Below are 27,046 nucleotides of genomic sequence, written 5' to 3' on the forward strand. Positions count from 1 at the left end.
AAATTCACTAGTTCTCCAACTTTTCAACAGCTTCTGATTTATTATGCCTGCTAATACTTGTATACACATGCTCATTTGCTTCAACTACTTCAAAGCAGTATACATTGCTGGACACACAACTGCAAGGCTGTTAGATCAAAAGGAATCTGTACCATTTAATAAAAATGAGCATTCTTCTCCATGGTGTGATTCTAGGCTAAAGTTTATTGTAACTCTTGAGCATCAGCCTGTGATATTAAAGGGGTTTCTGCTCTCCGCACACTCAGCACCCAAAGCTCTTAGAAGCCCTTTTAATTCCTTGCAATAAATTTGCTTCCTCAAAGGACACAGAGGTACTTTTAAGTAGTTGGAAGCTCTTTTATTTGCATGTTCTGTACATGACAATGCACTTTGTTACAGTGTGCTTCATTAGTCACCATATATTAGACACACACACGCACAAAAAAAGTCCTTTTTCCTATTCTCCCCTCCCCAGAAATAAATTCAGACAGAATAGGCCAATCTACTGATAAAACTGGAATTAGTGTCATTCATTAGGTCACCTTAGACTAATGTCCCAGGAAGCCTTCTGTCCTTTTGATATCAGTTCCCAGTGCTTTAATAATTGATAGAAAATGCACTAACATACATAGCTTGGAAGTTTACACAGTTTCAAAATACTCACAAATAGAACTACAGCCAAGTCCAGCTGCAGAATTCAGCCATAGCTGAAAAGCCTGCATAAACAGGAAAGTATCTGCACTCTAGCCTAAATGCATCAGGTGTGTGCCACAGTGTACCTGCACATGAAAAAATAAGATCCCTCATAACAAAAGTTAAGTACTTTATGAAAGCAGGCACTATACTAAATATGCCACTGAAAGGGAGAAAAAGTCTCCTGGTTTCTATGTTTTATATAATATCTAAATCAGTAGGGATAAGAAAAAAACATGACTGAAATATTTAGTTCCTCTATTGGGGGGAGGGTGGGGAGAATCCATTCTCAGTCAATCTGTTGAACACCTCTTTAGAGGAGGAAAACTCATCTGTTGTATACATTTTCTAAAGGACAGAATGCATTTCTCATATCAGCTACTCAATTAGGACTTCTTCAGTAGTAAATGCTGGCTGAAAAAAAAAAATCATAATCCCGTGCTTAAGACATTCTTCCAGGATATTGCCTGGGGCGAAACTTAAATCTCAGTACAAAAAACAAAGGCAAATAGAAGACATGTGCAATTCCAACAGTGCACAAACATTTTTGACCAAGCCCTGTTTTAGTTTTAAAACATTTCTCCAATTAAAAAATATTTACAGCTGAAAAAAACATTGGCTTATCAAAAAAGACCTCTCTGAACTGTACAGGTATCAATTCCAAGCATGGAAATTGAACTCAAATTAAATATATTCTGAACTATCCACCTGAGGAGTTTTAAATGTAGTAATCCTTTTTATGTAGATTTTAGAATCTTAAAATAATGAACATGTTATACAAACTGATAATGATGCAATAATACAACTAAGAGTATATCTAATGATGCAAATTAAAAAAATATTCCTTTTCCCCTTAGAGGTATACAAGGAAAACTAAAAACCCTTTTAAAACCAAACTCTAAGAAAGCTAAAGGGAGAAGAAGGAGGAAGGAAAACTGATGGTGTAGCAGAGAAGACAGAAGCTTTTCAGACTTGCCCTTCAAGTCTGACAATAATTTGCCCTGACATCTCAACAAAGCTATGTTTTCCAGTAGAATTCTGCCCCCAGTCCAACAGAAGAAAAGGTCATAAATAATTCTCTACATGCAGTATACATTCTTCGTGATACACAGAAAACAGAAAAAGCAAACTGCTAAACTATCCTACCTATAAATGAGTTTTATCCAACACCTGATTTTTGCACATGGACTTTAAGTGAAAGTGGTGTTCTCCTATTTAACAAAAAGGGTATTAAAGGTATACTTGCCTTCAGACACCAATATTTGATTCAGAAAAAAGACATCTGAACCATGACGCTACAAGTTCTGTCAGTAGTTTACAGTGGCAAGTTTCTTTCACCAAATATTCTTCTGTTCTCCGGCATTTCCAAGTCGAGCGCAGTTTAGCTGAGGAGTAATTCCAGAGGCACGCCTGAGAGCAGTTGTGAATGAACACTAAGGCTCCCAGTGCTCTCTTGGCAACTGTACTTGGCTGCACCTTGTCGCTTGCTAATACTCCTGCTCAGCTCCTCCCACCCAAAGTAAATAGGCTTGCTCACTGCTCAGGTTTCAACAGTTTTCATCTCAGCCCTTATGAAATTCTTAAGGTCACAGTTCAGGTTCAAGTAGGCCAGCTCTGCGGAGATTGTCATGGAGAAAGAGAACTTGCTCGAGAAGCTTCACAGTAATCAGCCCTGCTGTGCCTTTCAAACCCAGTACCACGCTTTCCTAAAGCTATAACCCACACAGAAAGGAGTACATACAATTTACCCAAGCCACAAATACTGGGTGGAGTAGCATTTCAGAAATGGCAAGTTTTAATAAACACACAATGACTTGCAGACAGGAATGTGCCAGAGTATGCATTACAGTAAGAAAGCAGGAGGTCAAGATAATAGATTCAGGAGACTAACCACACACAGCAGAACTTAAAACATTTCACAAGAAATTCAGTCTGGTAACACAAGCTAAAACCAGATTATTTAGGGGTCAAACTCCTTCCTTGATTACTGTGACTAGAACCTCACTCATATCCCATTTGAGACAAGCATCACTAAAGCTATTCCAAATAAGTTACACAGTTTTTGCAGAATAACAGAATCACTAAGGTTGGAAAAGACCTGTAAGATCATCAAGTCCCACCATCAACCCAATACCACCATGCCCACTAAACCATGTCCCACAATGCCTCGTCCACACGTTCCTTGAACACCTCCAGTGATGGTGACTCCACCACTTCCCTGGGCAGCCTATTCCAGGGCTTCACCACTCTCTCAGGAAAGAAATTTTTCCTAACATCCAGCCTAAACCTCCTCTGGCACAACTTGAGGCCATTTCCTCTTGTCCTGTCGCTAGTCACCTGGGAGAAGAGACCAATACCCACCTCTCTGCAACCCCCTTTCAGGTAATTGTAGAGGTAATTTTGCAGAACTGGAGCTTCACCTCCATGAGGTACGCTCCATCACAAAACTTAAAAGTGACCATCCATGTCACTAGGGTCAGGTTCCTGCAGCAGTACAACTGCTATTAATCCAGAACTACCTCAAGAACAACCAGGCCACATGGCTTCTATACACTGCTGATTACAAAATACTTCCTCATCATCAAAAGACAAGGCGAGACAAATTAAAACACCTCCCAAGAATACAGGAAGAGAGACCATGACTCTCCAAGTGCCAGGTCTTGCAAGGTTTTAGCAGAATTCCCATGTGGCAGGAGAAAGCAAAAGCATTAACATTTTTCTAAGACATTAGACACACTTACTCTAGAGAGAAAGTGCCTGACTTCAGAAGTAATATTTACTGTTAATATGGAAGTGTCAAAAAAAAAAAAAAGCTTGTCAGAGAGCCTCAACAAGCCCTTTAGTAATTTCTTCTCTAGTGCTGAGACAGTGAAACAGACTTATGGAAAGATGAATTGAGGTAAAAAAGCATGACCTGCTTAGCAGTAAGTTGCTCTTACTGTGTCAAGATACATTATTTAGCCATTCTTTAGCTTCTGTATTCAAAGGACAGATATAGTGGAGGTAAACAGGAGACTGCATGAAGTTCCTTCCATGACTAAGTCTGTCTAGATGTAGAGAGTAAAATCAAAGGAAACATGAAAAGAAAAACAGAAATCATTATCAAAGATTAGATATAACCCCACTACCCAGGAAACAGATTGATTTGGAACCAGACAGATTGGCAAGATTTTACCCTATGCAAGCCAAATACCATTATTGAAAAGAAATATTAACACACTGAAAGTGCTAGTTGAAAGAAAAGCAGGAGGCTGGCATTTAAGCAGTGATCAGTATTCTACCAGTGGAGTTACAGCCTCCCTCATGCTCAGTGCATGCATCTGCTATAACCACAGGCATGCAGGATTTCTCTCTCCAGATCCAACGCAGCGCCTCTCTGCTGCGGCTTCAGTCTTGTTCGCCCACATGAACGAACAAGCTCTCACAACCTCCCAGCAGAAACTTGGCCAAAACACTGAAGCCAAGTGCCCATCTCAGGAAGAATTGTTAGGACTTTGAAAAGGCTTTGAGTTCACTGACAGAGGGCTGCATCTTTCCTTCCACTGGACCACAGTAATCTCTCTCTCCCCTAACAGCTGGTGAAAGAAGATGTGTGCTACATCTCCAGAGCTTCTTGCACACTGGCTACGAGTGAGCCAGAACAGAGATGACAAGTCAGGAGCTCCAGATATTTCTTACCACCCGGACAAACAAAATGTGCTGCCATTGCTGTCAACTGAGCCAAACACCTGAAACAAAACTTTTTTAAAGGCTGCAAGTTGTACAGGTCTACAACAAATCACCTTTAAAGTGTTAGCTGTCTCGGGTAGACAGCAGTGTCCAAGTCTTGCATTTTCTTGGTCATTATCGTCCCATCATGCTGAAGGCATCTCATCCCTTCAGCAGTTCGTAAGTGTTCTTTAGGACCTAGTGCTTGAAAACATCTATTTTTCACTCTCCAGCTTTTCTCACATGCAAAAATAGTTAAATTTGTAGTTTCTCCCCAAATGCAGCATCCTACAGATTAAAATCATAGTATGTCCTTTAGATGTCTAGTCTGGAGCAAACAGCCTTTCATACAAGCTCAGCACAGCCAAAAATGCTCTTAAGTCTCCACCTCCTCTCCTTCCTCCTATTCATTGTGAACATCATCATTACTGGCAAACCTATAATTCTGCTTCTACTGTCAATCCACCTCCCTGCACCTAAGCCACTTTTGTTTCTCAGTCATGTAATACAGAATACATTTTCATCATATTGCAAACTGAATTAACAGCTACTACTACTCTACTGGAAAGGAAGGGCAGAGCCTGTTTCTTATCTCAAGCTCCTTCTGGGCACACACATTCACTGCTTACCTTTACTTGATGAGCTGACTTAAAAAAAAAAACAAAACAAGACAAGATGCTGTTAATTTAGCTCAAAGATTTACATTACTGTAGAATATCTCCTCCTTAATCTTTATCACCCTAACACACTTTTCCCAGATACTACTCACATTTTCACCCCATCTGCATCTCATCAGTGCTTTGGATAAAGATAGGAAAAATACTGAGGGCTGAATCAGTCAATCTTATCTTAATCAAGCTTATCTGCACAGGTCACTGTTCTCCACAGGAAATACAGAAACTAGAGCTCCAAAATCGTAATGCGTTACCTGCTGAGTTGCCAGCCTTAAAGTATCAAATACAATACTGTCAACACAAGCACCACTGCCATTTGTTCCTGTTTAAGTATGGATGATGCTACCATTAATGCCACTTGTAAATCGGAAGTCCTCATTCAAAGTCACAAAAATCTAAAATGGCAAAATCTTTCTATAATGAATGTTGTTGAGGTTTCCATTCTTCTTTATATGGATTTTCACCTTCTCATACTCTTAAAAAATAAACTCAGAGATTATCTCCTGAGCAAATAAACATATATGTAAATTACTAGCAAGTGGAAAAACTAGAAAAGCATTTAATCATGTATACTTTGTAACATATACTCAAAGGCACACAAAGAATAGCAGCCCAAACTCTCGTTAAATAAACATAAGACATAAACAGACAATATGAATACTGGTAAAAAAAGAGAAGTCAGACATTTTCAAACATGCTATTACAGAATATTTTATATTACTATCTTAGCTAGATTTCTCTCTTTACCACAAGTACAGCTTATTATCATTTAAGCATTTATGCTGTTTTTATAGAAAGTTTGAAATACGTCTTAACAGCATATTTGTAAGTTAGAAAATATTTAAAACCCTCTCTGAGGAGACTTCTGATTTTTTCCCAAATTTTAAGTGATCACTATTTCTAAATCAATCCATTTTATCAAACAAATAAAGCAGTATCCCGATGTAAGTCTGAGTTAACAAGATTTACAAGAATCCAATTTACCAGGGATAATTTGTGTAACTAGGTAAACAGCTTACATCAGCAAGCAGAGTTCCGCTGTACACCTTTTGAAAAAGCAGTCTTGGACTCGGTATTTTTCATGTTCATTTTTTAACTATAATAAAATAGTTTTGTCAATGATTCTTTTTGGTTACACTTACGGTAGGTTAAAAAAAGTAAAAACCCAAAAATAAGCTTGAAAAAAGTTTAGTAGTTTGCCCACTAATGTTTAATAACATTTTTAACTAAAGAGTGCAAACACAGAAAATGAGCTAAATTAACATTGTTCAATCTATGTGTCAACTGCTAGAATTGAAAGATGTTTTAGCAGTTCTAACATCTATATGCACTACACTTAGAAAAACATGGTCTTGGTGAGTTGGCAAGGCCACGCTACCTCACTAGAACCTGAAAACACACCATCCCACAAACATAAGCAAAGCTTTACAGCAGAAGCTAACTCCCCAAACCCATTAAAGTTTCCATCAAAAGGCTACTGAATAATTTAGGTCCAATTCCAAGTCTGACAATTCTAAATAAAATATTTAGCAAAAAACACAGTACGACCATTTAGCATGTTCAAAGCACGGAGAAGTAGGAAGGTTTCATTGCCTAGTAGATAAGGCAGAAGAAAACCAACACAATCTGAACAGAAAACATACCTGAAGGCAACATTCACATACAATATATAACATTAACAAGTTAGAGACAGTACTAACTTGGCAGATGTTATGAAAGGACAGTTAAAGACTTCTAAAGTTAGAATTAAAGACTGTATGTGGGGAAAGAAGAAAAATTTCCTTCAGAAAGTTTGATCTTGCAAATTCTTGCCAAACCTTTATCCCTGTTTGATCATTTCCCACCCTGATTTGAGAAGCGAAGTAATGCATTTGAGTGAGCTGTTGAGTCAAAGAGTCTAGAAACTGCTTTCTTAAACATATACAATGAAAAGTGAGGAAAACCAGTAAAAGTTTTCAAAATCAACTCAATGTGGAGCTGCTCAAGGCCACTTTCACAAGGAGTTCCTGAGTTACGATGCTGAGAAGCTCCATAATTGGAAAGCTTTCCTTTGTGTAGTTGAGCTTAGAGCTCCCATTAAAAGTTGTATTGCTGGCTCTCTAGAAATGGTGGTACCACACAGAACATGAAAGGTTGTCTAGTTAAGCCAACTTAGTGCCTTTATTAAATCCTTTCTTGCACACTGTGGATGCAAAAAGCTAGTTTCTAGGTTTATTTTGATGGCTCTTGAACCTCAACACATCCGAGTGTTAGCAGCTTTTGCAGTAGATGGCACTTCGATTCTGGTATTCTCCAACTTAAAGCCACTGACGTTTGGAGGCTCAATAAATTTATTTTATAGAACAAATTGTAACTGCAGCATTATGATCAGGTTTGACTTACTCTGACACTCTATTTAACTAATGATAGGCAAGGTAGAAATAAATTAAATCCACAATAATTAAAAGTCCATCTCAGGACCAATGCTATATACAGCTGAGTTAGCCTTCAACACTAAAATACTGAACTGGCTATGTAAACTGGTGAGCATAATAAACAAGCATAATCCCTACCATCAGTTTTTCTAATACATTTCTGTTAAACAACCTTACTGAAGCTTTCTATGGACGTGAGTCTGAGCTCCACACCTTTAAAGGCCAGTCTGTAGCCTAAAAGATAAGCTAGTCTTCAGCCTCAGAATAAAGGACAGCATATCCTCAAGAATCTCAAAAACATTATGTAAAATAAGAAGGTGAAACTTCTTCCTGCAAACATTATGCAGAACAATGACAGTATAAACAGACTTTTGCTGAACAATCACTAGACGATGCTGCCAGATGAAGCTGTACTCTACATTCATAAAACAGATCTGCACTGGGCTCTAAAAAGAAGATCCCCATCTCTGGCTCAGACGATATACTAAGTTCCATCTCACAAGAGTGAAAGGAGCAAGGAAGAAGTCATGTTTTAAACTAAGAAACCAAGTACAGGAACATAGAAGCTTTCTGAAATCCAGAGCTATGGTTACATAATGAAAACCCAGTACTTATACACAGGAGCACTTAAAATCATGAAATACTTACCACTTACAACTTCACAATGACACATTACATAGTTCACCCTTGGTTCTAAATAGGAAGCCAATGGCCCAAAGAGATGTTAAATATTTACCTCCACTCCCTCATATTAAGACTCAAGTTCTCATCTACTTTTAATCATATCTGTAATACTTGTAATTAGGATTTTACCTAAAGGATTTTACCTAAAACACATGCTGAAGACACAAATCAAGCTTGTTCTAGTAGATTTTCCAAGTGATGGGCACTGAGCATGCCTGGACTGCTGCTGGCCAGCCAAAGAATCTGGCACATGTGGTAGTGTTTACCCACTGACACCAAAGTGCTGGTTGCTCTGAAGACTGCCTCATCACAGGTTTCGTTTCATTCCAACTAATCTATTTTTAACCACAAGCTCTATACAAAACTGGCTTTGCTACACAGGGTCTTTTAGTCAGGCAGCAGGAAACATAACTTAGGAAATGGTGGCCAAATAGCATCCAACATCATCCAACTGTCCAGCGACAAAAGCCAAGTACCCATGTCACAACTCCCCTTCATATACATTTAATCAGTTCTTTGTAGACTGTGTCATACATTTTTCTGTTTTGATTCTCTTCTATCCTGCGCCTAGCATGCTTTTGAATTGTTTATTTACATTACCCATCAGATGCCAGTGACTAAAAGTGTCTCCATTTAGTTCATATTAAATGCCTTTACATACTAAACACTTTAAATACTAAACACTTCCTATATTTCCGCATATTCTCATCATACAATACTACAGGTATATTGTAAAGACCTTTGATAATTAGATTTCAGTTACAACAGTCAGCCTCAAGTACTCCATCACTTTAAACTCTGTTCTACTTCGTATTATTCAGGCTTGCACAGCATCTCTTCCATATGTAGTAAGCTGACATTTTCACCAGCACTGTAATTTCCCTGTAGGAATAACTACCACAGAATAACCACCCAATTTCTAAATGTGGGTCAAGTGCCTCCATAAAAATCAAACCTGCACCTCCCGAGTTGCAGATAGGCTAGAAGTTAGTAATTAAAGGTTGCTGAAGCCTAGCCCCCATGATACCTTCTCACTAATGAAATTGACCACAAGCCAAATTCCTTGTTTCATTCCTTGCCTCATTTCTAATAGAGCTCCTAGAAGACTAAGTCAGTGATGACTGATGGTAAAAAAGGCACAGATACATTTAAACAGCTTAAAATCACTTATATACACCCTGAAATAATCAGATGAAAAAAATCAGAAGAGAAGACTTAATACCTGCAAGGAGTTTGATGCAGTACAACCAAGTCTTAGTGATTTTCAAGCCCATTTTAATGGCTTTCCTGTGAGTGAAAGCCCTTAAAAAAGCACAACAATTTGCCTTTACAAAGTAGTGGGCATAGCAACGTTAAAAGGAAGACTTTACTACAATATTCAAATATACTTATATAACTACAACATTTGTTTAGTAAGGGATACAAAACAGTGCATAGAGAGAATAACCAAAAATTTCTTTAAACATAATAAAAATTATGAACAAGTTATATATGTATATTCTACAGAAAATCATTTCAGATTAAGCACAACGCAAGCCAGAGAACATCAAGTGCTGTTCCAGTGAGGTAACAGGAGCTTTTAGAAAAACATACCAGAGCTAGCTGTGGGTAGCACTGAAAAAACTACCATAATAATTCTTAAAATCCACTAAAAGACTACCAGATTCCACATGGTAACAACTATCTTTGGTTTCAACGTTTTTTTTCTTATCTGAACGGTACTGAATGGGAAAACAGGAAAATGATTCAAAATTACGTGAGAAACTGCCTCTATTACTCTGACGGACTAATAAAATTTGCTTTGACAAAGCAAACTATGGGAGTTAGGGAGGCTCATACAAAAAAAAAAATTCTCAGGAACACTACTCATGGCAAGAACTAAAGGAAGTATAGATGACTAGCATGGCTGCCAAGAGTAAAAGGAGAGAGAAATTAATAAAAAAACCCTGAAGTTTTCACTAAGGACTCCACACACTGTAACAAACATGTCTAATGATATCCTAGGCAATAGGACAACACAAGCAGTTTCAAATGCAAATAAGCACAAGGAAGCAACTATGGCTTGGTTTTTGGTTTTGTTTTTTTAAACAGACTATCAACATGTCAGGTCTACTGATGAGCTTCACTTTGCATCCAATCAGTTCACATGGATCCACTGAGAGCTTGTTTTCAATACGCTTAGCAAAGCAGAGGGACTGTTTCAAAGCTGGCAAAAAGTAGTGCTGTGACTTTTTCCCCCCCGCCCCGTTCCTAAAGAGAAGGATCTTTCAGTAGAAGTAATTGTTAAAAGATCTTTACACAAAGGTTCCAGGCTTAGGTGGTATATCGTAACACTTTTGAGGTGGTATATCATAACACTTTTGCGTAAAGACACAACTTAAATACCTGAGACATTAACGTAACCATTGGTTACAGGATTACACACAGATGATTTACATCACATGGACTGTTCTCCCACACATCATGGCATGCTTTAATAAAGTAGTGCACTACGTAACGCATTTTTTTCTCTTTCAGATTAACATATAAGGATACAAACAATTACATACAATATTTCAATATGCTTTCTTACTTACCTCTTTACTGTAAAAGGCAGTGGGTTTGAACCAACATTTGGAACAGATAATTAATGTCAGCATTTAAGTTCTTTAAAACCTCTGTAAAAAATGGCTTTGTCTTACCATGGCTGTGGGCAGTTCCTGGGCTGAGAGATGGTTGGAGTAACTCTTTCGTTGGAGTAAAATAGGCTTCTTTGCCCTGGCGCTGGCTCATTTTTCCTGGAGTTAAAAGCTGTGATTCATCGCTGTTTGTTACCACTGCTGAAATACAAAATGGATGCTCATTCAATGATGTTATGTGCTTGTGCATAGATTTCTATTAACAACTTCACTGCTATTTATGAAACTGGTATTCAAATCCTGTCTTGCAAAATTTTTCATTCTAGAAAATGAGGATTTCAAACAGAGATTTGCTTTGGAGGGGATGGCAGAAAGGAGCCGACAAGACTGGTCTAAGACATGAGGCAGAAGATGAAAACAAAAACTATGAGGAGGTACGAAAGGCTACTACTGGATACAGATACAGCACTGAGCTGTTACTTGACTTCTGAAATCCTGCTTTCTTCGCTACTTTTATGATAGTTCTTGGTTTAACTAGCCACAACACAGCCAACCCAGGAAACAGTTTGCCAGATCAAGCTGTGCCACCATACCAGAAAGCGAAGATGAACATATGTACGTACATCACAAGAAACTTAATAAACTTATTAATAAAGATCATGTATAGACTCTGTCAAGGGAAAGGTTTAAAGCAGAAGAGTTACTCTCCTTGAACCTTATCAGTCTGAAAGATGATGTTTGATGTCTTGTAGCTATTTGTAAGATCACCTGGCCAGCCATCCTGTTCATGGGGTCTGTACATTTCCTTAAGCTGCACACAGCAAAACTGTACCTTTTTTGATAGTGGAAGAATGGCTGACTCAGTTACATCTGTCCTGTGGAAGTAGATATACTGACAAAAACAGATCAGAGGGGGAAACAAAAGATGCTTACTAAAGAAGAGCCTACCTAGAAGACTGGAACTTACAACATGGCTCATTTTAAGAGTTCCCAAGCTTTCCTCAAACAGTTTTAAAAGTTCAGCATAAGATCTAGTGTAAAAAAAACCAAGTTCTATTTTCTGTATGGAATCTGCAAAGTACAGAGGCCCTCCTCGTAGCTTTATTTCTATTATCATTACAGTAACAGAAACATTTTTTCAGCAAAGCCTAGCATAAACACAAGGCATTATGAAAAACGCAAGGATGCCAGGATACCCACCTGTGCTATTTTTCTACATCTGATAAGCCATCTAAAGCTCTGCTCCAGACAAACTATACCCTATGCAGACTGCTGCTCAGGAAAATTGCATGAGGAGATGGATAAGGGAGGCAAAGAGCTCATTTTACCAGTTCAGGCTTCAAGTCTGTCAGTGCCAGAAGGCCAATACTTTGAAGTAGTGACTGACTTTGCTCTTCTTGTAGTACCACCAAACTAGCTTTTTATTGTCCTGCAGCTACAAGTAAGGGAAAAGGGGGCAGCAGGGCAGTTGCTGAAGTCTTGGGAAGGGACTGGACCACAAAAGGTCTGGTATCTGAAATGAAAAATAAGAGGGGGCTAGAAAACAGCTCCTTCACAGGCTTGCACAAAATGGGTCTCTGCAAGGGCAGTGAGCTATACTCACTTGTTTTAAAAAAGTTTCAGATGCACTGAAGTAGCACCAACTTTCAATCAACTCGCTGAAAGCTGCTCTTGAAGAGCCACTGGCCATTTAGCTTCACAGGGATGGGATTTCACAGCCCACCTTGCTCCATGGATGCCCCCAGCCAGCCCCTTCTTTTAAAATGTTCCTGAGGAACACCTCACCTATGGAAATGATCAGAGGGCTGGAACATCTCTCCTATGAAGAAAGGTGAGAGAGTTGGGGTTGTTCAGCCTGAAGAAGAGAAGGCTCTGGGGAGACCTTATTGCAGCCTTTCAATATATATAGGGGGCTTATAAGAAAGACTGAGAAATACTTTTTACCAAGGCCTGTAGTGACAGGAGAAGGGGCAATGGTTTTAAACTGCAAGAGGATAGATTTAGACTGGACATACGAAAGAAGTCTTTTTTTACGATGAGGATGGTGAGACACTGGAACAGGTTCCCCAAAGAAGTTGTGGATGCCCCATCCCTGGAAGTGATCAAGGTCGGGCTGGATGGCGCTTTGAGCAATGTGATCTAGTGGAAGATGTCCCTCCCCACAGCAGGGGGTTTGGACCAGATGAACTTTAAAAGGTCCCTTCCAACTCAAACAAATCTATGATTCTAATTCTTCTTAGGTTTCGCATTCCAACTCCGCAACTTGAAAGATGGATTTGGTAGGCATATGCTCAATATGTCCAACACGACATACAATAGCATTGCCAACCATTCCTTCCACTCAAAGGCCTCAAAGTGGTGATTTATTTATAGATTTTCACTCAGGCTTCAGAGCACTCATCCGAGAGGAAGACAACGTCCATTCTTCCCTTCCTTTACCTGACTGAGTTTAAACCTATACCATCTACCTCCCTGAAGATGAGTAGAGGGTTATTTCAGAGAAGAAACCTCAATTAGTAAATATCAAACCCTCCTCGCGACTCTTTGGAGGGCACATTTCAATACCAACAGAACTACTAGAGTTGATAATACATACTTTGTTCAACTTCCTCATACTAGCCATCAAATTACTAATACATAGTTTGTCACTAAGATTCATGCATCAGAAGAAACACAAATTGGGGTCTTTGCAGCCAATTTATTTAATCTGATAAAGCCACAAAAAAAAAAAATCTGAAGTGGCAGATTCCCAGTTCTGCTGTTTCTATAAAGAGCATGTGAAAGTGCCTACATTCTTAAAAATAGTACAAGGACATCAGATAGAGGAAAAGGTTTATTATAATTCAATTCCGCAGTATTTTTTAATGTCTATAATAAGCAATATCAGCTAAGACCATTGCTTCTGCACTTATTTCTCACCAAAAAGAATTTGTGCCTGCACCACTCCCTTCCCCACATACGCAAACTTTTAATCTCAGGCAAAATTATTCTGCTAATCATATGATCATACTAATGCCTGTGAACCAATGGCACTACTAAGTCTTTGGCTGTGTACACACACATATATACACACACTGAAGTTTTCCCTATCACCAATCCAATCCTTATTTGAGTATTACAGTATATACACCTGTTCATTTCTGAAGATATAAATTTACTGAAATTAAGTGAACCATATAGCACTATAAATAGATAAGCTCAAAAATAAAACTGTTTCTGAACCATTATTTCCATGTCTTTATTATCTATACTACAACAACATTTCAAGGTTTCATTTCAAACTGATAAATATATCTTCTTCTCTTCCAGATAAGCAATTTACAAGATTTATTTTTTTCTAGCCACAACTGAGAGAGGTGAAGAATAAACTTTTCACACACACACAAAAAAAGAAGTTTAATGTAGGGAAACATTTAGATGAGTAGTATGCCAGGTGAAATACTTTTCCAACAGTAAATTTTCATTGTACTTCAGCTTCTCAATTACAATACAGAAGAAAACCTGGTATTTAGCCCAGTAGCCTATATGGAAAGATATAGGCTAACTATTATGAACATACATGCAAATATATTGTAGGAGAGGGGAGTCACTTACTTGACGGTCCATGAGAGTCTCTGTTATCACCATGATGCTGTGTACACATACAATTGAAGAACGAAGAGCAGCAAACAAAAAAATCCAGGCCAGGAAGAAGCAAGTGCACAAAAGCAGCAGCAGGAGGAAAGAAAGACAATGAAAACAGTGTTAGTTTATAACTAAAATACAACACGCACCTCAATACCAAAGGCAAGATTTCAAGAGACTTAGCAGTTTGGAAAAGTTGAAGCAACAAAACTGACAAATATGCTTATAGAGAAGCCATTATTAGAAGCCATCATTGTATAAGGTTAGTAAACAGGAACTGCCCCAACTGCTAATTCTGAGTGGAACCTCTCCATCAGCAATTTAGTGCTCATATGACTTGAAACATGATGTATTTTAAGAAATTTTTAGCTGGAATGTTTTCAGAAGACTAAAGCTCTGAAGAAAGCTGAAATAATACAAAATTTGTTTCCAAAATGGCTCCACTTCCAGACAGGTGTTTTGGAAAGACAGAAACTTTTAAGCGATCAGTAATGTGCAAGCACCCACTAATGCCAGACCCAAATCCAACTGCTTTTGCACACAAACACAAACTTAGAAGCCACAGATTTAGTTCATCTGCAAACACAGGTAATATTTTGAATTGCTTAGGATGCAAGACAATCAGTGCGGTTTTAAATTTAAGGGACATTTTATAGCAAAGTATTTCCAAAGGATCGAGTTGTATAAAAAATTACCTCTGTCCCACTGAATGCATCAAATACAGGCGCTACAGGAGAGTATAGTATAGTAATAGTCTGTACTCCTTTCTGACATTTGACCTGGAATCTTTTATAAATCATTGCCACCCAAGGCCACAACTGGGGCCAAGATCCCACTGTGCTCAGCCGTGTACAGATGTAGGATAAGTTCCACCTAGATCTTAAAGTATTTACTACCTTTGAAACTCATGAATAACAGAAAAGGAGGAGAAAACAAGCATAGTGATCAGCATGAACACCTCCTCCTTAAAAATAAAAATAAATCCAGACATGCTGTATCTTCTGTACCCCAAACAAAAAACTTCTGCTCCATAAAGGAGAGAAATCCTTGCCCTGCTTTAAAGAGGATCCAATCTTGCCTCTCTGTTATCAGGAAACAAAAAAGAAAAATAAAAATCTTAGCAAGCAGGAGTCTTGTCTTACAGTCCTGAGCTCAAAACACAGATTTTTATATCCCTCACAGCTGCTTAGGGGTGTTAAATTGACACTGCAATGTGCAAATGTAAATACTGCAATAAGAACACTGCAATTGCAGTACACATCACTGGAAAAGTAAGGGAACTCTTCTTTCATAATTTTGCACTTTCTGGAAAAGGACTTGATTAAACAAGAGAAGCTGAAATAAATTATAAGTGCACTTGGTAAACAACCTTCTATTGCTGTCAGAGACTAGGTTTAGGTCAAAGAGTGAAACACTCTTAAGGGAACCCATGAACTTACCACACAGGTTTAGGTACCAGGACATGAAACGCATTCAAGAATTCAACAGTTTTCAAGGCAAAGTATTTCTTTTTAATGTACAGGTAATATACTGCAGACTAGGAAACACTTTGTGTTTGGACTGGAACTGTATTACCCTGTGCTGGTTTTAGATTCAAGAGAATAGTGACTAACAAGAGAGCAAGATAAAGGATAACTGTACAGAGATCCAGCAACCGACTGAAGGACTGGGAACACCACTATTCAGCACTGATCTGGTTTACTTCACGCTAAAAGTTGGGAAGCAAGAGAAGAGAACTGGAAAAATAAATTGTTAACAGACATATAGGATCAGAAGTTTCTGAGACTCAGACAGTATGTTCACTCACAGTGCATACTTATGCATTGAAGAAAGAGTGAAAAAGCACAGCAGCAGGTCCCGTCTCACTGCCTGCCTCTCAAGCAGCCTTGACCAAGACACAACATGACACCATAGAGCAGGGCAACCTGTCACCCGAGACGACGCAGGGGCTTTTTATGTAAATATTTTAGCATTGCATGGTTAATCCTATGAACTGGTACAAACAGCTCCTACACCAGAGGCTGAAACACAAGACTGTCTAACTCTGTCCCTGATCTTCTCCTAAAGACATTCTGTTCATACACCAAACTGCCTCTGTTGCTGGTCAACCCCCTCGCTTCATTAGAACTATGTGGACCTATGTATTTACCTAAAACCTGCAGAATATCTATTTCTAAATATTGATGCAAGATGTTAAGGTACTGAAATAAGACTACTTTTGCCAGAAAGACCTCTTCGTGTTCCAATAGCCTATTGCACCTCCATAATCTGCAATTCATATCACTGCAGATCGGGGATTCAAACCCCTAAGGGAACAAAACACCACAGTTTTACTATTTCAATGTTTTCTCTGAAAAGAATGCCCTCAGGGCATTCCTGTCCATCACCTCCCACAGTTTTTATTCTAAATATACAAAATTAAGAGCAACATACACTTATTTCGAGAGACACAGCCTACCCTTATTTTCACATTTATTTAATTGATGACTCTGATTACAGATTACAGAAAAAGTGCTTTGACAAGGGAGGTTCTCAACACTACGTGGTTGACTTAGATTCTGCTGAGGCAGATTTAGTTAAAAATGTTCCTACCAAAACATACAAAACCTAGCCCTTCTCCCAAAAAGGTTTTAGATTAAGACTAAGGTATAAAGCCAGCAATATAAAGCATCCCATGAGACAGCAGCCATAATTCTATTTGCATACAAAAGCAGCTCTGTGCTTCAGAAAAGTACTATTTTTAGACATTCATTTCTCGGAAATAAAGCTTGTAACAACAGCTGCTAAACCTAAAATTGTATCTGCCAACTTGTCCTATAAAACAAAATCCTTTTCCTGTTGAAGATTAGGGTAAAAGGAAAAATGTGTGTCATGCTACCATGTCTGAATCTCACACTACAAAAGATAAGTTTGCTAAAAATACTTACTAGATTTACAATCTAAACCTACAGCTAAATTCTTAATAGGAGTATAAATGCATATTTTAAAGCCGAGTTAGAGTTTTCACCCTTCTGAAGACAGACTTTTCCTGAGAGCAGTCTCTAATACGCATAAATCACTAAGATTAATCATGTTACATTTAAATTCAGGACCACTAACCCAACCTGCACAGCTAATCAGTAAGAAGGACCTCTATTCTATGCTTCAAGGAAAAAAGGTACTTTTATGTCTGCTGATGTATTTAAATAGCAAGGACTGACTGTAAAAGTTATATGAAAGGCAATGTATTTATGAAATACATGTTTTGGTAAAAATTAGAGCCAACTGAAAGTTTTCTAAAAAAATCATTTAGAGAAGGAATGGTTTACACCAAACATTCCCATGTAATGTTCTGAGTTCCAGGGCAGCGAGGCTTGTTTAAATTAAACTATTATATTGTAGAAAAATAGGCAAAGACTGTTCTCAAACAAGAACTCAAACCAAAGAGTCTAGTATTTTGCACTGCTTTAATGGTGCCAGACTACAAAAATAGTTTGCCGAACTGTCATAAAATTTGTGTTCAGATACAGTTTATATCTGTTTTGTGTTCAGATACAGTTTATATACAGATATATTATATTATATACAGATACAGTTTATATACACTGTATATAATTATTACACTGTATACTAGTTATTAGACAGGAAAAGCATTTCATGTAAGACTTTTTTCCCTAGACTGATTCTGGAAAGAAAAGCCCACAATGTTAAGTTCCATGACCTCCTCCTCTGTTTTTCTTTGCATGCAAGCCAAAAACACATTAGAAAGCTGACATCTCTAAAAAGGGCTTTTGCAGGTACCTCCTAGAAACCCCACAAATGACTTACACTGTGTAGTAAAATGTTGATCGGTGTTCTTCATGCATGTTTGCAACTCATGTATTTAATGACTTTTAATCAGACAAATAGAACTTAAAAAAAATAATCAGACTGCAGCTAGAAGTCTGGAATACTGAACGATCTCAAACATGACCCTTCAAAAAATTTAAAATTCTGGGAAGTGTCAGGATTTGTATACACTCGAGGTCTCCAGAATTACTGGGTCCAATCTCTCTTAAAATATATGCTTGCCTTTTTTTTAATATGTCAGTTTCAATATTTTACTATGGTGTGCACTAGACCAAGTATATTAGACTCACAGATAAGCTTTCAAAAACGTTTTTACCAGCTGTAGTGCAACACACAAAACTTCACATTGTAATTGCAATTAAGATAGACAATTACCCCACTAAATGATATTTGGTAAGAAATGCTTAGAATAGACAATCACAATATACCATCAGTTAAAAAAAATATTATTCTGAGATGACACTTCAGGTGCCTAAGCACATAGGATGAAAGGCAAATCTATCCTTACACTCAGCATTGTTCTGAAGCAGACTTGGAAAAACATAGAGAGCCTCATTTCAAGATACCTTCTTAAAATTATGCTATTGTGAAGGCACGTTACAAAAAGAAAACTAGCACATATCAAGTTACTTTCAAGTTTTTTGTAAACTGGCAAATTTTTTTTTATTTTAGGAAACAAGGAGCACAGCAACTGAATTGACAGGATTTTTAAAAAGAAATTAACCTATTGCACAGTTGACAGATGATACTTATCGTAAGTTGCGCCTGGGATATAGATGCACTGGCCCTACAACAAACCAGTGAATGTGTTTATTACAGAAAAAAGCCAATGCACTGCAAAATAGCTTATCTCCAAACTCATCACTTAAGATAAAAACAGTAATAAAACACTAGATCGAATTAATTGCTCCATGTAGTACTTGAACCATCACAAATAAAGTTGGTCAGTAATGAAGTGTTAAGCCTGAGCTTCACCTCAGTTACAGAAAAAATATCCTATTTTGCCTCTGGGAGGCAGTGCTTTGTATCAGAAAGCAGCTTTGGAAACTAAAAATCATTTCCTGCTTCAGCTATTACAGTGCTTCCATACAACACCGCTTGTGGAAAAATGAAATTCTTAAATAATTTCAACATTACGATGATGATTAAGTGTCATAGTACCCAATAGCCTTTCCTGGTTTTAAATTGTGCTTAGAAAGAAAGAGCTGCTATTTTCACTACTTCAGAAATTTTATAATCAGCACGTTACCTACTCTTACACCTGAAATTATGCTGATAACATATAATTATCACTCCTGCTGCCTTTTCAGCTCCTCATTCCACCAAGAAATACATTATTTTTTTCTTTTTTCCATAGTCACTAACTGTTAAAGTCCCAATTAGTAAGAATGAGAGGACTACCTTTTTCTTTTGGGACTCAACAGACACCAAGGATCAAATCCAAGAGCCGAATGTTTCTTGACATTCAGCCCTCTTGCCATGACAATCTAGCAAATAATGGGTGATACTACATGATATTCCAAATGCATTCACCAGAAAAGTATCAATTCAAACAAAACTAGAACAGACTCAAAACTAGAACAGACTCAAGCTGTTTAATCCTTTTCCTGCAAAAGCATCTTCACATTCATCTGATTACATGAAGCCACATTTAAGTTACTCACTGAATTTCTATCAAGTTCCCCATTAATCGGAATGGTCTCCATGCTGAAAGGGCGTGTTGTCTGTCTCTCCGTCAGTTAGAGTTCTTCCATCCTGCTACTCGTGATCCTGGAGTGGGGAAGAAAAATACAATAATTCACTCCCAACATCTGAAATCCACTAAAGAGACACACTTTCTCTCCTCTATGTTTTAAGAGGGTAAATAGTCTCCTATTGCAAACTGTGTATATTACAGTTCCTTGCAAAACATGCACGTTACCCATAAAAAAAAAAAAAATCAACCTTTTAGGAATGAAGGGAGAGGGTAGTTTCAAGTAAAATGGCCAAAACAAAAGCTACTCACAGAGGCAAGTGTTTACTTTTAACCATGCTTGCATGAAATAAGGAAGAGCTATGCTGGAAGAACGCAAGCCAAAAAAAAAAAAAAAAAAAGAAACCCACAGTTTTTGCCCTGTATTTCCCCCTTGTTCCAGAGTCCCCAGCAGCATACCACTCCCGTCCTGCAGGCACGTGTGCACACAAGCTGTTTTGGTATGTAAAAGCTTTTCTGGAGCAGTCAGAGTTTAGGGCTTCCCAGCATAACTCCAGAAACAGCCACGTTTTGCTCTGTGGAACAGAGACACAGAAATTAAATCATTTGCGCAAGCTCTGTGGCAGAGCGGGCACTCAGCTGGTGGTCACCACACACGGCCAGAAAGCAATGCCTCATTCTCTAGACATTTCCTATTTACTTTTTTGCTAGAGAAGGAAAGCTAAAATAAAACTTAGTATTCACATGACATTTGAAGTCACTAGTGAGTCAAGAAAACAGTCTGAAATCAAGGAAAACTTGGTGGAAAAAGCATGTCTTAACCGTTCATTCATTTCATGGATTTGAAGAGGGAATCAGATCAGGATGGGATGCCTGCAGAGATGCCTATCTACAGTCCATTGGTCTGCTTCTTTCTCCAAGGTCCCCATCAGCAGAAGATACAAGCAGACACGACTGGCTGTAAGCTGACCTGTTCAAAACAGTAAAGCCAGCATCCTACAGGGAGAAAACCCTGCGGTCCTACACTCCATGAAGCCATGCTCACACTGCCCTTCCTTCCAGCGAGAGCAAGTGTTTGATCAGAGAATTAGCCCAAGGATTTTTTTTTTCCTTTTTGTCTTGGGTGGGGTGAAGGGGCAGGAAGAAGCTAAGTTACAAACCAGATTGCTAAACCAACACTTGTGCAAGAGCAGGGGTAGCATGGAGATGGTGACTTCTTTTAAGCTATGGTATTAGCATATTGTGCTTAGAGTATGTACATCAAGCTATGGCTTCAGCTCAAGCTTTAGCAGAAACAGATTAACAGAGGACAGAGAGGTGAGGTGGGAGGAGGCATCACAGCCCCTCCAGGGAGCCTGAGGAGCATCCTGTGTGCAGGAGGACAGGAGAAGGGCAGGGAGAGGACTGGGAGAGTACACAACAAGATCTTGTGGTTCAAAGCCTCCCTCAGGAAATACATGCTCATGAAAACAAATCTCACTATAAAGAACAACCATTTGTTCAACTGCTTTCAATGTTTTCATTACCATATTTTTTGTTCTTGTACTATGTAAAGCACGTTAGAATTAAAAAACCCTTAAGGAAGACAGCAAGTTACCATAATATATGCCACTAAAACAAAAAAGGAAGCATTAATAAAAAGTTTAACAAAAAGACTGTGTGCTAAAGAAACTGCAAAGTTTATAACTCCCTATGACTCAGTTCAAAGAACCAATGAGGATCTTACTCAAGTACTTGAGTAATTACCAAGGTGGCACATAACTGAGAAGTGTATAGCTAGATGTTTTCATGTAAATTAGAAACAGCAGACATCTGAAGGGAGATGAGTATAAGCGATTAATTTGCATTAATAAAATGAAAGATGGCATTACCACAGAAAAAAGAATTCACCCCAGAAGCTCTGTTTCCCAAGGCGGCAGGCACTGTGACGGGGATGCAGAATTGGGTAATGTCTCTTGGAGACTGCTCCTTGTCATCTCTCCCCTCCACACCCATTTTAGGTTCTATTATTAGCAGTCAATTCAGCAACACCAGGCTGCATACATGTTCAATTTATGGAAACACTAAACTCTCTTAAACAGGATGAAAAATGAGTGGCATTGCAAACAGATGTATACGCTGATATTTAAAGCAGTTAGTCAGCCTTTTTAGTTACACAAACTCGCAACCATACCCAGTTATCCAAATAAACAGATCTTTCCTGACACAGGAACATTCACTCTAGAACAGTTTCAAACCCATCTCTATTTTTAACAGACATTTTTTAACTCTTAATTTTTATTGTCAACACTCCTAGTGTATTCTGCTCCTCTGTTTGTTCATGTGACCCCAGCCACTACATCCTTCCTTATCTCAGTCTCAAGAGTAGTATCATCAGACAGGTACCCTAATATCTAATTCTTAGCAGTCACGGTCATCCATGGTCCGCAGGAAACTCATAATCCAGCAGGGTCTCAAAGACTGCAGAGAAGGTATCTGGGAGACGGAGGGAGAAAATTCTGCCTGCTCATGCTTGAACAGACATGCAGAGTAAAGCAGTTGCAGAAATGGTCAAGGACTACCTTCCCCCACATTGTTAGTTTATGAGTAGACAGCCAGCTTGGCATATCTTTCTTGGCAAAATAAAGGCTGAAAGTGAACAATACTGCTTCTGAAATATGCCAAAATAAATACCAAGAAGGGAAAAGGGATCTCTCAGCAAAAGGATATTGCCAAAAAGTCAAATTAAGTATAAACCTGGAGAACAGATTTATTTTGAAAATTACAGAATGCTTCCAACAATCCAAGCCCCAAGGCTTTGAAACAACTTTCTGATCAATGTAGGGAAGGGCAATTTATTTACTTATTTGTAAATGCAGCCAGGTTATTATGAGGTGTGCTTCCATGAGTAAGTGAGCTCTTTTCTACTTCAGCTATATTAGATCTGAAGACACAACCCCAAAATTAAATTAACATCTTTTCAGTTTTTGGAGGAGATTTATGACATGCCTTTGCTGCTCTCTCCAAATTCACAAGTGTTTGCAATTTGGTTGTCTGCCTGGTTGGTTCGTTCGGGGCTTTAATTAAGAGATCTTCCTACTTCACAATCACAACTCTTAAGAGTTTAAATGTTCAGAAGGGCACACGCAAACTGAAATTATTTGAAAACAATTATATGATGGCATCCCAGCTAATCACCTATGTTCCTTTTATAAACAATGGATACAAACAGGCACGTAGAAAGGTATTCCTCATTTTAAAGCAGCTGTACCAATTGGACAAATCATGCCATATAATAAGCTATTTCTCTCCAACTGTGAAGAGGATCTAGGGTGATTGGCTCAGCATATATTTGAAGTAGAAGAGAAATGCATCCTACTTATCACATGATCAACAACCTGTGCTGTTAACATCTGTACTTCATCTTAATTTATTTTAGCAGATTGCATCAGCCATTGATAGATTTTGTACCAGTCTGGTTTTCAGCTAGCTGCACCTTAAGAATAGGAAAATCCTGCTTGGGTCTCTTCGAAGCAAAGGACAGCATGCATCAATGAAAGCTACTACCCTGTGTGAACCGAATTTTATCTAACTATCTATACATATGCGTACTCAAATGTCTTACGTGACTTCCTACCTCTTCCTAACACCCACACTTCAAAAAAAAAAAAAAAATCTCAAAAGCTGTAAGAGTATGCCTCACGTCCTGCACTTGGGTTACAACAACCCCATGCAACGCTACAGGCTTGGGGACCACTGTCTGGAAAGCTGCCCTGCAGAAAAGGACCTGGGGGTGTTGGTCGACAGCCAGCAGAACATGAGCCAGCAGTGTGCCCAGGTGGCCAAGAAGGCCAACGGCATCCTGGCCTGTATCAGAAAGTGTGGCCAGCAGGACTAGGGAAGTGATCATCCCCCTGTACTCGGCGCTGGTGAGGCCACACCTTGAATACTGTGTTCAGTTTTGGGCCCCTCACTCCAAGAAGGACATTGATGTGCTGGAGCGTGTCCAGAGAAGGGCGACGAAGCTGGTGAGGGGTCTGGAGCACAAGTCTTCTGAGGAGCGGCTGAGGGAACTGGGGTTGTTTAATCTGCAGAAGAGGAGGCTGAGGGGAGACCTTATTGCTCTCTACAACTACCTGAAAGGAGGTTGTAGAGGGGTGGGTGTTCATCTCCTCTCCCAAGCGACAAGTAATAGGACAAGAGGAAATGGCCTCAAGTTGCACCAGGGGAGGTTTAGATTGGATATTTGGAAAAATTTCTTCACCAAAATGGTTATCAAGCACTGGAACAGGCTGCCCAGGGAGGTGGTTGAGTCACCATCCCTGGAAGTATTCAAAAGACATGTGGATGAGGTGCTTAGGGACACAGTTTAGTGGTAGACGGGGTAATGTTAGGTTAACGGTTGCACTTGATGATCTTAAAGGTCTTTTCCAACCTAAATGATTCTGTGATTCTATAATATTACATGATACTCTCTGAGGTGTAGTTGGACAGGTTACAGTGCAAAAGCAGCAGAAGCCAGATGCTTTGGCCGTGTCAGAAGTGTCTGTGGCAGCATGCCTTTATTCACACCTTTACAGACAAGTGGATTTGGCAGTGTTCTGTATTGACTTATAAATTCCATATGTTAACCAGATTATAACAATTTTTATTGTAGGGATATGTTCATTTAACTGAATAAAGGGGTTATCGGGAAAGACAAGCCCTTTTTTCCTCCAGCATAAGAAAGGCTCCTCACCAAATATGTAACTTGACCCAGGCATATTAGAGAGTTTAAACCTGACTCCATGGCAGTAATACCCTATTGGAAGTATGTTTCTAACATTAAAACCATAATTCAACACACAAAAGGACTCTTCTTCCCCTTCTCCCACAGAAGTTCAAACACTTCACTAAATTTGGAGAATTTCATCAAGAGTCTTTGCTTGATCTCATGGCTAAGATGCTTGCTATGCTACCTCCGGTATCCTCACTGTCCCCCCCCACGAGTTCATGAATTTCAGCCAAGGTGCAGCCACAAAGTGAAAGTGGTAGAGATGACCCCTGAATCTAATACGTTTTCTGTTTAATCGATGAACCAAGTTACCTGAACACCTGCATACTCTATTATATAGGCAGGTTTTAGCTTTCTCCTTAAGTACTATCACCTACTGTCATTAGATATGGCATTTGCACTGTGATACTGTTCTGTGATCTGTTATAGCATCAGAGCACCTTCTTACACTCCAGCATCACACCTCATAGGCAAGATACAGCCTCACCTGTGACCTGCTAACAGGGTGCACCAAGTGCAAGGTGAAATGGCTACTGTATGCTGATGCAGCCTTTCCAAAGGGGAAGAGTTCTCCAGGGCTCTGACCTCCAAAACTGACCTGCTAAGCTCTGCTGGACGCCTGCCTGCTTTTCTTAAGGCCTAAAATAAGGTAATGCACTTAAATTGCCCAAGATAGGTATCAGATAATAGTATATTGTACATTTCTTTAAGATGACACAGGTATAATACATTGACTTTAAAGATCAATGTGGCAACGAGCATAGGCGAGGCACAGTAGCAGAAAGGAAACCTAGTTGTTTACAGTGGCATCAAGAAGGGTAAAAATTCACTTAAGTCCTTGCTGGAAAGCAGAGTCACAACAATACCAGAGAAATGCTATTCCACAAGGAATAACGAATAGTTGAGGTAGGAAGGGACTTCTAGAGGTCATCTTGTCCAACCCCCCTTTTGCAGGAGGGTGTTTAGGCAGCTTTTGAGTATCTCTAAGGATGAAGACTACACAACCTCTCTGGGCAACCTGTGACGGTGTTTGGTCACCCTCACAGTAAATAAGTATTTCCTGATCTTCAGAGGGAACCTCCTACATTTCAGTTTGTGCCCATTGCCTCTTTTCCTGTCACTGGGCACCACTGGGAAGAGCCTGGCTCTGTCACCTTTACACCCTCCTTTCAGTTATTTATACACATTGATGAGATCCCCCTGAGCCTTCTCTTCTCCAAGCTGAACAGTCCCATCTCTCTCAGCCTTTCCTCATACAAGAGATGATCCAGCCCCTTGATCATCTTCGTGGCCCTTCACTGGACCCAGCACTCAAGGTGTGGCCTCACCAGCGCTGAGTGGATGGGAAGGATCACTACCCTTGACCTGCTGGCAATGCTCTGTCTAATGCATCCAAGGATGCATTAGACTCACTCACCTTCTTTGTGGCAAGGGCACATTGCTGGCTCATGTTCAACTTGTTGTCTGCCAGGATCACCAGGTGACCCCTAGGTAAGCAATTCTCAGGTGTGATTATCAGTGCATTCAGTTCAGCAAAGACCATAAGGAAGTTTAAGGTAATACCCTTGAGAAAGGTATTTAAGTGCTAAAAAATATAAGGAACAACAAGTTTCATAAAAATTAAGAGCTAACAGGGATGGGATGAGTTTTAAGAGATGAAAGGAAGTTAAATCCTAAATTTAACTAGGATGATCAAACTAAGGCTCTCAAATACTCTAAGTGTCATTCAGCAATTATATGACAGGGTGAAGGCACTTTCCCTTTGCTCCATGCAGCAATAGCACAGAAGGTAATCAAAGTACATGCCTTACTTTCGAGGGTCTCTGAATCCAGTACACCAGAGGAAGTACAGCCCCTGGTTGTAGTGTGAGGCCACAGATCATCTCTCTCAGTTCATGAGTCCACACACGAAGTACATTTCATTAACAAGCTACAGATCAGGCCAGCTTCTTGCATATGACATAATGTCACTGCATGCCAAAGACTGCGTGTTTGTTGAGACCAGTTCCAAGAAAGAGGGAACTGAGGCTGAGTTACTAGTGAAAATGGAGCGGAGCCAACAGGGTCAAATGATTCAGCAAAAGATCCAGTAAACAAAGAAATCACAGATTTTCATCAACTCTCAAACTAAGCATCTCACACATGCTAACAAGAACTCGGAAAAACTAGGAAGAGTTTTTGTTCTGCAATTCTATAAATTTGAGAGCTGAATAAATCTCTAGGCTCAATTCCTTCTACTGTGAAGTTAGGCCAAACAGGAGAGCTTGACAAAACCAGTAACAATATAGGAGAAGTCATAGATGACTGACTGCATAGTTATGTTAACTCTGACCTGCAATGTTTGAATGCTCAAAAAT

General features: G+C 39.1%; 1 protein-coding gene across 1 annotated transcript in view; it reads right to left on the reverse strand.

Annotated features, from left to right (window-relative positions):
- The window catches only part of OSBPL8 (oxysterol binding protein like 8), a 60,508-nt gene extending 40,559 nt beyond the window's left edge, over positions 1–19,949 (reverse strand). Inside the window, exons 1-3 of the mRNA XM_059816250.1 lie at positions 19,908–19,949; positions 14,386–14,422; positions 10,855–10,992 (exon numbers count right to left, since the gene is read on the reverse strand). Of these exons, the coding sequence (XP_059672233.1) occupies positions 10,855–10,992; positions 14,386–14,422; positions 19,908–19,949 (217 nt within the window). The remainder of the gene's footprint in view (positions 1–10,854; positions 10,993–14,385; positions 14,423–19,907) is intronic.
- Between the last annotated feature and the right edge of the window lie 7,097 nt (positions 19,950–27,046).

The sequence above is a fragment of the Gavia stellata genome, chromosome 4 (genome assembly GCF_030936135.1).
Source record: "Gavia stellata isolate bGavSte3 chromosome 4, bGavSte3.hap2, whole genome shotgun sequence".
NCBI classification, from domain to species: Eukaryota; Metazoa; Chordata; class Aves; order Gaviiformes; family Gaviidae; genus Gavia; species Gavia stellata.